Below are 16,627 nucleotides of genomic sequence, written 5' to 3'. Positions count from 1 at the left end.
AAAGGGAGTCCAGTGGTAGTGCACCGGGTTAAACGCAGGTGGAGCAAAGCGCAAGGACCTGCTTAAGGATCCCAGTTTGAGCCCCTGGCTCCCCACCTGCAGGGGAGTTGCTTCACAGGTGGTGAAGCAGGTCTGCAGGTGTCTATCTTTCTCTCCCCCTCTCTGTCTTCCCCTCCTCTCTCCATTTCTCTCTGTCCTATCTAACAACAATGGTATCAATGATAACTACAACAACAACAAAGATAACAAAAGGTAATATATATATATATATATATATATATATATATATATATATTAAATACAGGGGGCTGGGTGGTAATGGATTGGGTTAATTGCACATAATACAAAGTGCAAGTACCTCGCAAGGGTCACTGTTTGAGCCCTGGCTCCCCACTTGCAGGGGAGTAGCTTCACTAGTGGTGAGGCAGATCTGCAGGTGTCTTTCTCTCCCCTCTCTATCTCCCCCTCCTCTCTGAGTTTCTCTCCATCCTATCCTATTTTTTTAAAAATGGGAAAAATGGCCTCCAGGAGCAGTGGATTTGTAGTGCTGACACCTAACCCCAGTGATAACCCTAGAGGCAAAAATAAATACATGAAAGAAATTTTAAAATTCCCATTTATTTCCATCCTTCTATGAATCATGAGTTACTTACATTAACCCAGAGATTCATCCTCAGATTCATTCAGAGAAACATGACTCATTGATTTTCTCTTACTGTTCTACAGAGGGAGCACTAGCCTTGGCCTTGGAGTTCAGAGGCTATAGGGAAACTGAAGATGCTGTTCAGAAAGGGACGGAGCCTGATGGGCCCTCTTGCAGTGCTGTGTCTCCTGGCCCTGAGGCTGTGTGCCGCCCATTTTTGCCCTGTTGATAGCGAGGAAAACTCCGTGGTCGACATCCAGGCGGCTCTGTCTAAGGGCATCAAAGGCATGGAGCCCATGCGGGTGATGACGGAGCACGAGTGCATGCTCTACTGCTGCTCTTCCATCAAGATAGCAGGTCAGTGCTGCCCGCAGCCTGCCTCCAGCGCCGTGTGTGGCAATAGCTGGCTGCTGGGGCTCAGTAGAGGGTGCCCATGATTCTCAACTGATTGCACTGCTGATTCTCAATGAAAATATATAGTGATTCTCAACAGGTTATACTGGTGACTCTCAACAGATTGTACCTGTAATTCTCAACACATTATATGGTGATTCACAGTTGATTATACTGTGACTATCCCACAAGTGTGCCCTCCTATTCCCCTATGAGGATCAAAGTGACCCAATGAGAGTATGTGAATGTCACAGAGGTATGGACAGAAGGTGGATTGAGTGGTCTGTGAGGTGGCACAATGCAAGAACTTAAGAACAGCAAGCATGGGATTCGGGTGGTAGCACACTGGGTTAAGTGCACATGGCACAAAGTGTAAGGACCGGAGTAAGGATCCCTGTTCAAGCCCCCGCTCTTTCACCTGCAGGGGGTTCGCCTCACAGGCAGTGAAGCAGATCTGCAGGTGTCATATCTTTCTCTCCCCCTCTCTATCTTCCTCTCCTCTCTCCATTTCTCTCTGTCCTATGTAACAATGACGACAACAATAACTACAACAACAATAAAAAACAAGGGCAGTGGTCTGGGTGGTGGCACAGTGATAGGGTTTTGGACTCTCATGCATGAAGTCCTGAGTTCAATTCCCAGCAGCACATGTGTCAGAGTGATGTCTGGTTCTTTCTCTCTCCTATCTTTCTCATTACTAAATTAAAAAAAAAAAAAAATATATATATATATATATATACACACACACACACACAAGGGCAACAAAAGGGAAAAAAAAAAAAAAACTAGCAAGCATGAGGTCCTAAGTTTGATCCCAAGCATCACAGGTGCCAGAGTGATGCTCTGGTTTTTCCTCTCATTAAAAAAGAAAAAAAAAATTAAAAGAAAGAAAGAAAAAAAAAAGGTTGAGAAGCACTGATGCTGTGTTCTAAAAGTCGTCTGTGATAGTGAAAACAAAAACCCTTGATGCCCCAGAAAGTAGAATTGGACTCTCAAGCACGAGGTTTTGAGCTCAGTCCCCAGCATTACATGTGTCAAGATACTCTGCTAGTCTCTCCCTTTCTCTTTTTTTTTTTTTTTTTTTTGCCTCCAGGGTTATTGCTGGGGCTCATGCCTGCACTATGAATCACTGCTCCTGGAGGCCATTTTTTCCCATTTTGTTGCCCTTGTTGTAGTTGTTATTGTTGTCATAGCTGTTGTTGTTGTTAGATAGGACAGAGAGAAATCGAGAGAGGAGGTGAAGACAGAGAGGAGGAGAGAAAAATAGACACTTGCAGACCTGCTTCACCACCTGCAAAGTGACTCCCTGCAGGTGGGGAGCTGGGGGCTGGAACAAGAATCCTTACGCCGGTCCTTGTGCTTTGCACCACCTTCTTTTAACCTGCTGCACTACTGCCCAGCCCCCCCCTTCTCTTTCACTAATTAAGAAAAACCTTTTGAAAATCCAGCCCTGTATTTTATTTTATTTATTATTATTATTTAAAAATATTTATTATCTTTTGTTGCCCTTGTTGTTTTATTGTTGTAGTTATTATTGTTGTTGTTATTGCTCTCATCATTGTTGGACAGGACAGAGAGAAATGGAGAGAGGAGGGGTAGACAGAGAAGGGGAGAGAAAGATAGACACCTGCAGACCTGCTTCACTGCTTGGGAAGCGACTCCCCTGCAGGTGGGGAGCCAGGGGCTCAAACCGGGATCCTTATGCCAGTCCTAAGCTTTGTGCCACAAGCATTTAACCTGCTGCACTACTGCCCAACTCCCTTATTATTATTTTTAACAGAATACTGCTCAGTCCTTGCTTATGATGGGGCAGGGGATTGAACCTGGGACTTCAGAGACTCAGGCATAAGAGTCTCTTTTCATAACCATTATGCTATCTATTCCTACCCCTGTATTTAATTTTTAATTGGAAATACAAAGCCTTCATTTCCTGTGCTTCTACTGAAGCTGATAAGGTCAGGTCAGTCAGGAATACAGTGGTCATCAGGCAGCTGTGAGCTCGAGGACTCTGAGGGACAAGGGAAGTGGTGTCGTGTGACCTTTGTACATAAGGCAAAAGGAGCCGAGGCCACTGGTCTGCACCTCTGCAGACCACAAACTGCAACCCAGTGAACTGAAAATGTGAAGCAAACGGCACCATGAAACAGTCACCATCTATTGGTTGTCTGTCATCCTGTCCGAAGAGTTCTGTGAGTTGTTGTAGCTAATTGTCAGAGCTGACTTTGGGGTCAGGGGTGCCTGAACTTGCAGCCAAGTTGGACAGAAATATAGGTGAGCTGGGAGCCTGGACTCTGAGGTGAAAGGGGACTGATCCCTGAGTTCATGGAGGCCAGGGAGACAGTGTCAGAGTTGAATCCAATTGTAGGTCATGAGTAGGATCTAACAATCAAAGCTGGGAGCTGGGCAGCGGGGTAAGTGCATATGGCACAAAGCGCAAGGACCGGTGCAGGGATTCCAGTTTGAGCCCCCAGCTTCCCACCTGTAGGGGGGTTGCTTCACAAGTGGTGAAGCAGGTCCACAGGTGTCTATCTCTCCTCCTCTCTGTCTTCCTTTCCTCTATTTCTCTCTGTCCTATCCAACAACAGCAGCAGCAATGGCAACAATAACAACAAGGGCGACAAAATGGGAAAAATGGCCTCCAGGAGTGGATCTGTAGTGCAAGTACCGAGCCCCAGACATAACCCTGGAGATAAAATATATATATATATATATATATATGTATATATATATATATATATATATATATATATAAATTAATTAAATAAAAATCAGAGCTAGAGGGTTGGCTGGAAAAAAATGGAGCTGAGCAGACAGCGTAATGGTAATGCTAACGACTTTTATGCCTGAGACTCCAAGGTCCCAGGCTCAGTCCCCAGAACCACTATAAGTAAGAGCTGAACAGTATTCTTATAAACAAAACAAAACAAAACAAAAAATTGGAGTTAGCAAAATAGCTTACTCGGGCAGAGTACTGAGTCACATATTTGACTCTGGTTCAAGTCTAGCCTCCCTCTCCCCCCCCCCACTTCAGTACTGTGGGTGTCTCTCACTCTAAATTCAAAAAAAAAGGAAGGAAAGAGAAGATGGGGTGCATTTAGTTAGTATCATCAGAAAGGGTTAAGGCAGGGCCTGGACAGTGGCACACCTGGTTAAATGCACATGCTATCATGTGCAAGACCATGGGTTCAAACCCATCTTCGGAGGGAAGTTTCACAAGTGGTAAAGCAGCACTGCAGGTGTCACTCTGTCTTCCTCCCTGTCTTCCCCCTCTCAATTTCTCTCTGTCCTATCAAACAAAATACAATAAATAAGATATACATTTAAAATAAATAAATAAATAAATAAATGGAAAAAGGCTTTCAGTGGGACGGAGCAGTGTGCTTCTAGTAACTTCTGGACACTGTATGAGGAAATCATTTCTGGAAGTGGGAGGGGTCTCACCGAGTCTTTAGTTCTTTATATGTTGATATCAGCATTTCTGTGAAATAAAAGCATCACTGGTAGGCAGGACTGGCTGCATGCTGTGTGGGCAAGTCCAGCTTCACAGGAAGCCTTGTCTGACTCTTCAGCACAAGATGGCATCTGGGAAGAGCTGGAGTTTATCCTATGAACACAGATGCTATGACTGCCTTACTGTGGAGTTCAGGGAATAAGGCTCAGACTTTTCCCTTGGATATTTAACAATGTTTTTTATTTATTTATTTTTCCATTTTTCCCTTTTGTTACCCTTATTTTTTATTGTTGTTGTAGTTATTATTGTCGCCATTGTTGTTAGACAGAACAGAGAGAAATGGAGAGTGGAAGGGAAGACGGGGAGAAAAAGACACCTGCAGACCTGCTTCACTGCTTGTGAAGCGACTCCCCTGCGGGGAGGGGGGGAGCTGGGGGCTTGAACCGGTATCCTTACTGCAGTCCTTGTGCTTCACTTCACATGCGCTTAACCTGCTGCAGTACCAACCAACTCCCTGTTTTGCTTTTTTTTTTTTTTTTTTAGGAGATTTCTTTCTGGGAGTTGGGAGGTAGTGCAGTGGGTTAAGCGCAGGTGGCGCAAAGCACAAGGACTGGCGTAAGGATTCCGGTTCGAGCCCCCGGCTCCCCACGCTTCACAGGCAGTGAAGCAGGTCTGTCTGCAGGTGTCTATCTTTCTCTCCCCCTCTCTGTCTTTCCCTCCTCTCTCCATTTCTCTTTGTCCTATCCATCAACAACGACATCAATAATAACTACAACAATAAAATAAGGACAACAAAAGGAAATAAATAAATATAAAAAATTTTTTTAAAGATTTCTTTCTTTCTTTTTTTGCCTCCATGGTTATCGCTGGGGCTCGTTGCCTGTACCACGAATCCACGGCTCCTCCTGGAAGCTATTTTTTTCCCTTTTGTTGCCCTTGTTTTACCGTTGTTGTTATTGTTATTGTTATTGTTGTTGAATAGGACAGAAAGAAATGGAGAGAGAAAGGGAAGACAGAGGGGGAGAAAAGGATAGACACCTGCAGACCTGCTTCACTGCTTCTGAAGCGACCCCGCCCCTGCAGGTGGGGAGCAGGAATCTGGAACCCGGATCATTGCACTGGTCCTTGCGCTTAGCGCTATGTGCATTTAATCTGCTGCGCCACCGCCCCCCCCCCCCCCCCCCGCCCCCAGAGTTGGTGAAATACTCCAAAATCAGTAGGAACTATATCATAAAGCAGATAAAATGCATAAGCTTCTTTTGTATCCCGGGTGTGGCTTCTTCAATGGACTAAGCTGAAATGCAGTATTGATTTGTCAGAGCCTCTACTCCAATCATGTCTGTCTCAAAATGGCTCCAAATGATTTCTGTACTGGAAACCAAAAAAAAAAAAAAGTTCACTGCCAGTGTTTTCACTGGAACTTTCTGCCTGTGTGATTCTACTGCTCCAGGCAGGCTTTTTCTTTTTCTTTCTTTCTTTCTTTCTTTCTTTTTTTTTTTTTTTTTTTCCAGATAGTGGGAAATAGAGAAGAGAGAAGGGAGACACCAAAACACTGCTCCACTGCTTGTGAAGCTTCTCCCTTGGCATGATGTTCTCATGTGGTGGACTGGTGTCCAAACCCTAGAAAGACAGATTGTTTAATTATTATTATTACACTCTGGCTTATATAATGCTGGGGACTGAACTCATTACCTCATGATTGAGAATTCAATGCTTTACCCACTGCATTTCCCCAGTCATACAGTGTTGTTTATTTTATTTTTTTTTTAACTGATTAGGGTTCAAAAGTACTTTGACAATTGCTTATAGCATTGGACTCTAGGGGTTGGGGGAAGTCCTTAAATACAAGGGACACAGGCTAGAAGATAGTATGGTAATTCTGCATAAGACTTTCATACCTGAGGCTCTGAGGTTCCAAGTTCAGTTCCTAGCACCACCAGGAGCCAGAACTGAGCAGTTCTCTGATAAAAAATAATAATAGTACTAACTACTACTACAACTAATAAGGATGCAGAAATTTGCCTGCCTACAACTCAGGAGGCTTATTATGAAGCCTCCTTACCTATGTGCCTCCCAAAGTGGTATTGTGGGTTGTCACAGTGCACAGAAAGGAAAAGCAGGAATGGTGTTCTTGTCCCCTGAGTGACAGAAGTGACAGATTAAAATCCCAGCAAAAGACTAGATTTCTCTTCCACCAGAGGGAGCCCAGAGGAAGTGCAGGGGACAATTGACAGGCCATCTGCTATTTTCCAGCTTTATGGTGATAGATTTGGCTTACAGCAGTAGCACACCCAGCTGAACACACACATGAGCAAGCACAGGGACCTAGGCTTGAGCCCCTAGAGGCTCTCCATCTGAAGGGGGGATATCTCACAAGTTGTGAAGTAGTGCTGTAGGTCTTTCTCTCTCAAACCCCCCCCCCCATCCTCATGAAAGAGAGGACAGGATTTACATGTGAGAATGCCCAGGTTCTATTCTCCTCACCACACCAGCTGGGAGGTAGTCTTATTAAAAAAAAAAAATGGAGGGAGGGGGTACCAGATGGTGGCACACCTAATTAAGTGCACATGTTACCATCTGCAAGGACCCTGCTCTCCACCTGCATGAGGGAAGCAAAGCAGTGCTGCAAGTGTCTCTCTCTCTATTTTCCCCTCTCCTCTTAATTTCTCTCTGTCCTATCTAAAAAAAAAAAAAAGGAAGAAAAAAATGACCACCAAGAGCAGTGGATTTAGAGAGTTTGTCCAGCAATAACCCTTATGGGAAAAATAAATGGTTTTGCCAAATTTATCTTAATTCAGATTTTTTTTTTTTGCCTCTAGGGTTATCTCTGGGGCGCGGTGCCTATAACATGAGTCAGCTGCTCCTGCAGGTCATTGTTGTTGTTGTATAGGACAGAGAAAAACCGAGAGAGGAGGGGAAGACAGAGGAGGAAAGACAGATACTTGCAGACCTGTGAAGCGACTCTCCTGCATGTGGGGAGCCGGGGGCTCGAACCGGGAGTCCTTGCGCTTCGTGCCATATGCGCTTAACCCCCAGCCCCTTTAATTCAGATTTTTAAACCCAGTGCCTTTGAAATTTGCTTTGAGAGACTAAGGGAGAGGAAATTATTTCAGTGGTCAGCCAGCAGTTGAGCAAAAGTTTTCATTGGATACCAGAATGAACGAAATCCCTCCTGCTTTGCCCTACTCATAGAAAATCCTATTTGCAAATAACCCTTGTGCTACCTCTTGTTGCAGGGAACAAACTATGTAACTTGATGATCTACGACACTCGGAAAACAAGTAACCAACCCAATTGCTACCTGTTTTACTGTCCCAGTGAGGAGGCCTGCCCTCTGAAGCCAGCCCAGGGGATTTTGACCTCCAGAGTCTATCGAGGTAAAGAACACACTGCTCTTTTGCTTTTGTGGTTGGAATTCTTTAAGAGACGAGATGGTTTGGGGGCCAGGTGGTGGCACACCTGGGTACATATACATGTTACAGTGCCCAAGGACCCAGATTCAAAGCCCTGATCCCCACCTGCAGGGAGGAAGCTGCATGAGTGGCAAAGCAGTGCTGCAGGTCTCTCTCTCTCTCTCCCCCCTTCTCTATTTCTTCCTTCCTCTCTCAATTTCTTTCTATCCTATCAAATAACATTTTTTTTAGAAAACCAGTTATAGGGCATGAAGGGATATGGTTTCTGTGAAAAGTTTTCTACCAGCAAATCAAAGTGAAACTAACTAGAGGGATCACGAATAGATAAGTACACCAGCAAACAGAAATCTCAGGATTCTAGATTTAATTTTTAATTAAAACATATTTTGGGGGGCCAGGTTGGTAGCGCAGTGGGTTAAGCGCACATTGCATGAATCACAAGGACTGGTATAAGGATCCTGGTTTGAGTCCCCGGATCCCCACCTGCAGGGGCGTCGCTTCACAGGCGGTGAAGCAGGTCTGCAGGTGTCTATCTTTCTCTCCCCCTCTCTGTCTTCACCTCCTCTCTCCATTTCTCTCTATCCTATCCAACAATGATGACATCAAGAACAACAATAATAAGTACAACAATAAAACAACAAGGGCAACAAAAGGGAAAATAAATAAATATTAAAAAATATTTTTTTAAAAAATGGGAAAAAGTGACTGCCAGGAGTCATGGATTTGTAGTGTTGGCACTGAACCCCAGGGATAACCAAGGAGGCAAAAAAGGGAGAGAAAGAGAGAGAGAGAGACCCCTGCAGCACAGCTTCACTACTCATGAAGCTTTGCCTCTGCAGGTGGGAACTGAGAGCTTGAACCTAGGTCTTTACACATGATAATTTGGACTCTACTGGCTGTGCCACTGCCCAACCCCCCCCCAAAAAAAACACCTTATTTTTTAAAACCAACTATGTTTCTCATGAAAGCTTTGAATAGCAATGTTCTGGAGTTTACCTTCATGATATAAACAACAGAGACTAGAATTCTAGGTTTATGTGTACTTTGTGAGGTGTTTGTTATATATCACTTGTGATAAGGAGATAGCATAATGATTATGCAAAAGACTCATGCCTGAGGCTCTGAGCTCTCAGGTTCAGTTCCCAGTACCACCATAAGGCAGAGCTGAGCAGTGCTCTGTTATTTCTCTTTCATTAAAAATAAATAAAGTGGGGGTCGGGCAGTAGTGCAGTGGGTTAAGCGCACATGGCACAAAGTGCAAGGACCAACTAAGAACCCTGGTTCGAGCCCCTGGTTCCCCACCTGCGGGGGGAAGAGAGGTCACTTCACAGGTGGTGAAGCGGGTCTGCAGATGTCTACCTTTCCTTTCCCTTCTCTGTCTTCCCCTCCTCTTTCAATTTTTCTCTGTCCTATCCAACAGTGATGACAACAATAATGATAACAACAACAATGATAAATAACAAGGTCAACAAAGGGGGAAATAAATAAAATACATATTTAAAAAGAAGTAAAAAATTGAGGCCAGGTGGTAATGCACTTGGCAGAAAGCATACATTATCGTGCAAGAAGACCCAGATTCAAGCCTCTGGTCCCCACATGAAGGGGTGTGCTTCATGAGTGGTGAAACAGTGCTACAAGCCATTGTCTCTCTCTCTCCCTCTCCCTCTTTCTCTCCCAGTCCCCTCTCATTTTGTAGTTTACACCCCCCTCCCCCCCTTTTTTTCCCTACCAGAGCACTGCTCAGCTCTGGTTTATGGTGGTGCAGGATATTGAATCTGGGACTTTGGAGCCTCTAGCATGAGCATCTCTTTGCATAACCATTATGCTGTCTCCTACCATCCCTCTCCCCTCTCAATTTCTGTCTCTACCAACAAAAAAGAGACTAGAAAAGAGAAAGCATGGCTGTTGAGAGCAGTGGATTTGTCATGCAGACACCAAGCCCCAGTGACAACCCTGGTGATAGCAAAATAAATAACTGAATGAATAAATGCAGTGAACAAGTGAAGGCAGCATAAATGAAAGAAGTATAAAACATGCAGAAATATTAATAGTTTCTAAGATGTGATGATGGGAATTATAATCAAACTTGAGTGCGTGCGTGACCTGCGTGCGTGTGTGCTTTGATGAGCCAGGGAATTACTCAAACGTGATGTCAACATTCTCAGCCTACTGTTGCATTCAGAGAGAGAGAAAGAGAGAGACTGAAACCATAGCAACAGAGCTTCTGCTCCTCTGGTGCCTGGGCTCAAACCCGTGCTACCTGCATGGCAAAGCATGTGCACTACCTCTCTCTAGAGCCCTACCTCTTCTTTTGTAATTTCAGTTGTAGTGCATTCAAAAAGGAGTGTGGGGGGGGGGGGGAGGGCGGGTAATGATTCTCCCCAGTGAAGATGGGGGGGAAGGGCATGTGGCTCCTCAAGTTTGTGGAAGGCCAAAGCTGATGATGGAATGAAGTGAAATGAGAACCCAGCCATTCTTTGGGAGTCAGCAGGGGGCGCCATCAGCCCAGTTCAGGCAGGTAAACATTCGTGCAGAAGGGGCAGCAACCCTGGGCCTCTGGTGCAGGAAGTGCTCCAGTGCACAGGATGTTCCCAGAGCATGTTCGTCATTCTCTCTGTGACTCTGCCACACTGAGGGGTGGGGACTAGTACCTAAAAATCAACCATCTGTCTCCTGTTGGGAGAAGAATTCGATAGATACCTACCAGTGGTTTCTTCTTTTCTATTCCTTTATTTTCCTTTCTCCTATTAATATGTTTATTTATTTATTGGATAGAAACAGAAATAAATTAAGAGAGAATGGGAAAATAGAAAGGGAGAGAGAGGGAGTTGGGCGGTAGCGAAGCAGGTTAAGTGCACATGGGGCGAAGCACAAGGACCAGGGTTAGAATCCCGGTTCGAGCCCTGGCTCCCCACCTGCAGGGGAGTCACTTCGCAGGCGGTAAAGCAGGTCTGCAGGTGTCTGTCTTTCTCTTCCCCTCTCTGTCTTCCCTTCCACTCTCCATTTCTCTCTGTCCTATCCAACAATGACAACAATAACTACAATAATTTAAAAAAGGGCAACAAAAAGGGAAAATAAATATTTTTTAAAAAGAAAGGGAGAGAGACAAAGTGACATCAACAAGGGCAACAAAAGGGAAAATAAATAAATACATTTTAAATAAATACATACATACATTTTAAATAAATAACTATATCTGCAGACCTGCTTCACTGCTCTTCACCTGCAGGTGGGGACTGGGGGCTTGAACCTGGGTGTTTGCACATTTAAAAAATTTTTTTTTATTATTATTTATTTTCCCTTTTGTTGCCCTTATTTTGTTGTTGTAGTTATTGTTGTTGATGTTGTTGTTGTTGCATAGGACAGAGAGAAATAGAGAGGAGAAGAGAAAGACACCAGCAGACCTGCTTCACCGCCTGTGAAGCGACTTCCCCTGCAGGTGGGGAGTCCTTGCGCTTTGCGCCAAGTACACTTAACCCGCTGCGCTACCACCGGACTCCCGTCTTTGCACACTTTATTATGTGTACTCAACCAGGTGCGGGGGCCCCCTTCTGGTGGCTTCTTAGCAAATGAGCCCTGTCTCCTGTAATAAGAAGATGACGGGGACTCAGCTCACCCCATCACAACACCACTGTGTGGTGTTGCTGGTTTTTTTGCCCAGCAGAGGGGACCTCTAGAATAACTAGCAAGGTCTGTTTGCACAGCTGGCTGCTAAGTGACAGTCAGTCCCGGACTTGTTTCCATGATGGATTCACTTGAAAACTTGGGGGACATAGGGCTGATTCCCAGAGCAAGAAACCCACACAAATGGCAGATACCTGGTGTGGAAGTCCCTGCACCTCTGGGGGCTGTGCCAGACTGGACTCTTTTTTTTCCCCCCTTTTCTTTTTTAAAGAGTAATGAGAGAACTAAGAGGAAAGAGAGAGAAGAAGAGAATAAACCAGATATCACTCTGGTGAATGTGCTACGGGGGATTGAACTCAGGACTATGAAGTCCATTGAGAGTCCATTGCTTTATCCACTGCTTTATCCATTGCTTGAGAGTCCATTGCTTTTTCCACTGGGCCACCTCCTGGGCCATACAGAATTGGAGTGTTATGGAGGAAAGGCACCCATCCGCCTGCTTTTTCTGCCTCATTTGGAACTGGAATCCTGAGGGAGACCACAGCTGCTACTCTGCTCCTTCTTATCAGCGTCCACTTCTCTCTCTCCCCCTTCCCTCTCCCTCCCTTTCTCTTACCCTCCTTCTCTCTCTCTCTCTCTCTCTCTCTCTCTCTCACACACACACACACACCACAGAGAGCTGACTCCCCCTCTTTTATTTTCCTCTCAAATGAGATGAGTCTTAAAGATTTATTATGAGAAAGACACCAGAGCACAACTCTGTTCTGGCATATGGTAGAGCCAGGGATTGAACTGGGTGCCTCTGGATGCCTCTGGGGCATGTAAGTCCCATGGTCTATTGGGCTGAGAGGCCTCCCTGGCCCTGCAATGAAATCATTTGAGTCCTGCTTGGTTGAAAAATCTGGTCTTGAGCATCCCCCAAAGCACTAGGAGCCGGACTTGAACCTGGATCATACACATGGCAAAGCAGAGCACTATCCTAGTGAGCTATTTTACCAGCCCCTGGCTCTAGATTTTCAGCCTTGAGGAGTAAGAGGGAGTCTCCCAGATGGACAGATTGTCTGTCTGCCTGGAGTAGAGTACTAGAACCTGGGTGGTTTGTCCCCGAGGTGACACCACAAATCAAGGGCTCCAGGTATGCATCCTCTGCTAAGTGCTTCCTCCACCTCTATCTACCACCAAAGGCTTCTTTTTTAAAATATTTATTTATTTATTTATTTATTTATTTATTTATTTATTTATTTTTGTTGCCCTTGTTGTTTTATTGCTGTAGTTGTTGTTATTGATGTAATTGTTGTTGGATAGGACAGACAGAAATGGAGAGGAGGGGAAGACAGAGGGGGAGAGAAAGACAGGCACCTGAAGACCTGCTTCACCACCTGTGAAGCAACTTCCTCTGCAGGTGGGGAGCCGGGGCCTCAAACCGGTCCTCCTGCCAGTCCTTGCGCTTTGCACCGCCTGTGCTTAACCCGCTGTGCTACCATCTGACTCCCCAAACACTTCTTAAAAGATGCATCTGTTGGTCTGGGGAGACAGCATAAGAGTTTTGCAAAAGACTTGCATGTCTGAGGCTGGGGAGTGGGGTCCCAGCACTACCATAAACTAGAGTTGAGCAGTGTTCTGGTCTTTCTTTCTGTGTCTTTCTCCCTGTATCTTTCTCCCTGTAGCTCTCTCTCTCTCTCTTTAAAATAAAATATTTGAAAAAAAAGAGATGTATTTATTTCAATATTGTAAGATTACAGGATATAGTTCAACATTATATCCACCACCAAAGTTTCCTCCCCCCCCCCCACCTCCCAAAGATAACCACCATGGTTCTCACAGACTCCTTGAGACAGATTGTTTAATAAAGTTGGGACAATTCACTATATGAAGTTATAGAAATATCACCCTAGATTTTTTTTTAACTTATGAGGTTATATAAACAGAATAAGTGCAGTCATGACTTTTAGAAGAACAATACATTAATGTCTATTGGAAATGGTTAAACTTAGCCAGATGCTAGGAAATGTGTAAGCACACATAAGAATATTCACAGCTGGACTGAGGAGACAGCATAATGGTTAAACAAAAGACTTTCATGCTTGAGGCTTCAAGGTCCCAGGTTCAGTCCCCACCACCACCACCACAACCACCATAAGCCCGAGCTGAGTAGTGCTCTGGTTAAAAATAAATAAAGAGAGTCTGGGCAGTGGCATACCTAGTTGAGCACATGTTACTTTGTGCAAGGAGCCAAGTTCAACTCCCCCCACTCCCCACTCTATCTTGCAGAGGGGAAGCTTCACAAGAAATAAAGCAGGTCTGCAGGTATCTCTCTTTCCTCCTCTGTCCCTCTCTATTTCCTCTCTCAATTTCTCTCAAATTAAAAAAAAGAAGAAGAAAAAGAAAAATAGTTCAAGCTAGTTAGGCACAGAGTTGTCTGTAGCTGCATGGAATATAGATGGGAATTTCTAGCCAGTAGACATAATTGATAGCTGTGGGCCTTTTCGTGTGTGAAGAATGAAAAATTCACATTGTCTTTTTTTAATTTATTTATTTTGGAGACAGAGAGACCTGTAGCATCACTTTATCATTTGTGAAGCTTCCCCCCTGCAAGTGGGGACCAGGAGCTTGAACCTGAGTCCTTTCACATTGTAATGTGTGTGCTTAACCAGGCATGCCACCGCTCACTCCCTTCACATTGTCTTTTAATGGGGGGGGGTCTCTCACATGGTGGTCCTGCACTCTCCCACTGAGCTATTTCTTGGGCTGCTACAAACCTGTATGTCTCCCTGTCTTCTCTTCGCGTTCACAGATATCCCATTCCCGGACAGAACTGGCTTGGCAGGCCACGGCCCATCCTCCCAGGCAGTCACCCCCTCACCCCGCCTTCTGACAGGCTCCTGGAAACCCACAGACGTCTCAGGGAGAGACGTGTTTTCTCAGACGCCAGAATGTTCCGAGGAGCCGTCTGAGCTGGGACCAGCGATGACACAGCTCCCCACTCACGGAGAAAAAGGTCACCGTCCCAGCTCAGCACCTCGGGTGCAGCCCTCCTCCACTGCACTGGTTGCTGCAAGTTCAAGTCCCTTGGCCACCACTCCGAAGCCTATGGCTGTTCCCTCTGCCAGGGCTGCAGCCATTGCCCCTGTGGCCCACCCTCTTGAGGCCGCCACCCCCCAGCCTCCTTCTGCCCCTTCTTCCGCAGCTTCTTCCCATGCTACGGAAGAGGTTACCCTCCAAGCCAGCAAGGTGACATCATTGGTCCCCAAGCCCTCCTCCCAGACTCCCCCAGACCTGGATGGCCCCCCTGACATGGTGGCCTGGAGGGAAAGCTCCAGGCTGGCTCTGGACACAGGGCATGCTCTGTCCCGTGTTGACTCTGCCTTGGTGAGTGCGGCTGTGGCCTTGGGGCCTGGGGGTGGCCCTCTTGGGGTTCAGGCTGGCTTTCTGCTGGAGAAGGGGCTCCTGCTGGGGAGCCTGCTCTTCGGGGTCCTCTTCCTGACGATCAGCCTCGTCCTCTTGGGGAGGATGCTTGTGGAGTCCCTTCGCAGGAAACGCTACTCCAGGCTCGATTACCTGATCAACGGCATCTACCTTGACATCTGAGGTTGGAACCTGGGGGGTTATGGAGGGCACTAGTAACTCACAACCCAAACGCCCTGTGAGTCGCTGCTGACCCTCTAATTTAGCAGGGAGGGACCAGGGTCTGGCGCCCATGGGACACCCAACTTTCTATTCTTTATTCTTTTTGAGAGGGGGAGAGACACTACAGCACCCCTCCACCATCACCATCCATGGAGATCCCTTAGTGCGGTCCAGGTGTTCTCCTGTGATGCTGGGCCTCGAGCCCAATGCTTCATTTGCAGCAAAGTATGCTCTCAGCAGGGTTGTTGCTTTTTTGTTTTTGTTTTTGTTTTTTTTTGTTTTTACGTATCTGGAAGACAAGCTGATGCCTCCACTACTCTGTTGTTTGCCTATTTGTTTTTGGAAGAGATGGAAACAAATCAGGTGATGTGAGTGAACCGTGTCTAAAATGTTAGCTGAGAAGCTAAACTCAACCTGAAGAAATAAGGAAAGTAGGATTGCATACCAGCTGGGCAGAAGAGAAGGAAACATGGCCGGGACATTGAGACTTCTGATCGTCAAGATTTCCACTCCCAGATCAACTGCCTGTGATAGTGCTTTGTGGTGTGTTTGCTTTCTTTGTCCTGTGAGTTACACTAAAACGGTTTCCAGATGTATTTCCTGCCAATGAAATGGCTGAATAAATCTTGTGTTACTCAATAATGTTCTTGTAAGTGACATGTCTTGCTGGAGAACTTTCAATTTTTTTCCCACCAGCAAAATAACTAAATGATGAAAATATGTGTTCTGGTTAAAATGACAGCCCCCCTCCTACTCTCTCTCTCTCTCTTTCTCTCACACAGGCACACACTCACACTCTCTCTCAGACTCTCTCTCTCTTCCAGAGAAGTTGGATATTTCTAACAGAATGTTCTCTTCCTTGGTGGTGAAAAGTCACTGCTGATAGATAACCGACTCTACTTTGGGTCTGTTTTGTTCAACTATTTATTTTTTATTTCTTCTTAGAGAGAGAGAAAGTGAAAGAGGCCACAGCACTGAAACTTCCTTCAATGTGGTGAGGGTTGGGCTCGAACCTGGATTGCACACATGGCAAAGCAGTGTCCAAGGGAGCTATGCTGCCGGCCCTTGAGTGCATTTAACAAAGAGGGCTTGTGAGAGTAGTTACAGCCAAGTTCTGGTGCAGAGTCCAGATGCTGTGTGGGTGTGTTTGATGCCTCCTCCCTCTGGAATTCACTGTGCTTATCCACATAACAAGAAGCTCTATGCCTACTGATGTGTCTGCAGGATTTTTCTTTAGAAAGTAGAATTCAGGAAGTCAGGCGTTAGTGCAGTGGGTTAAGTGCATGTGGCGCTAAGCCCAAGGACCGGTGTAAGAATCCTGGTTCGAGTCCCCGGGGTCCCCACCTGCAGGGAGGTCACTTCACAGGTGGTGAAGCAGGTCTGTAGGTGTCTGTCTTTCTCGCCCCCTCTGTCTTCCCCTCCTCTCTCTATTTCTCTCTGTCCTATTCAACAACAATGACAACATTAATGACAACA

At 45.7% G+C, this 16,627-nt stretch overlaps 1 protein-coding gene across 1 annotated transcript; it reads left to right on the top strand.

Annotated features, from left to right (window-relative positions):
- Positions 1-704: 704 nt before the first annotated feature.
- MANSC1 (MANSC domain containing 1) lies at positions 705-15,793 on the top strand. Its single transcript, XM_007515838.3, has 3 exons — positions 705-1,000; positions 7,724-7,864; positions 14,319-15,793. The coding sequence occupies exons 1-3, from the start codon at positions 778-780 to the stop codon at positions 15,110-15,112; spliced, it is 1,158 nt and encodes a 385-aa protein (XP_007515900.1). The 5' UTR covers positions 705-777; the 3' UTR covers positions 15,113-15,793.
- The last annotated feature ends 834 nt before the right edge of the window (positions 15,794-16,627 follow it).

The sequence above is a fragment of the Erinaceus europaeus genome, chromosome 7, assembly GCF_950295315.1.
Source record: "Erinaceus europaeus chromosome 7, mEriEur2.1, whole genome shotgun sequence".
NCBI lineage: Eukaryota > Metazoa > Chordata > Mammalia > Eulipotyphla > Erinaceidae > Erinaceus > Erinaceus europaeus.
This window is presented reverse-complemented; position numbering and strand designations above follow the sequence as displayed.

Excerpts from the sequence above, each read along its gene's own strand:
- MANSC1 (XM_007515838.3), top strand. The coding sequence starts at position 778 with ATGCTGTTCAGAAAGGGACGGAGCCTGATGGGCCCTCTTGCAGTGCTG. Across the intron at positions 1,001-7,723 it reads CTCTTCCATCAAGATAGCAG|GGAACAAACTATGTAACTTG; the intron begins GTCAGTGCTGCC and ends CTCTTGTTGCAG. Across the intron at positions 7,865-14,318 it reads GACCTCCAGAGTCTATCGAG|ATATCCCATTCCCGGACAGA; the intron begins GTAAAGAACACA and ends TCGCGTTCACAG.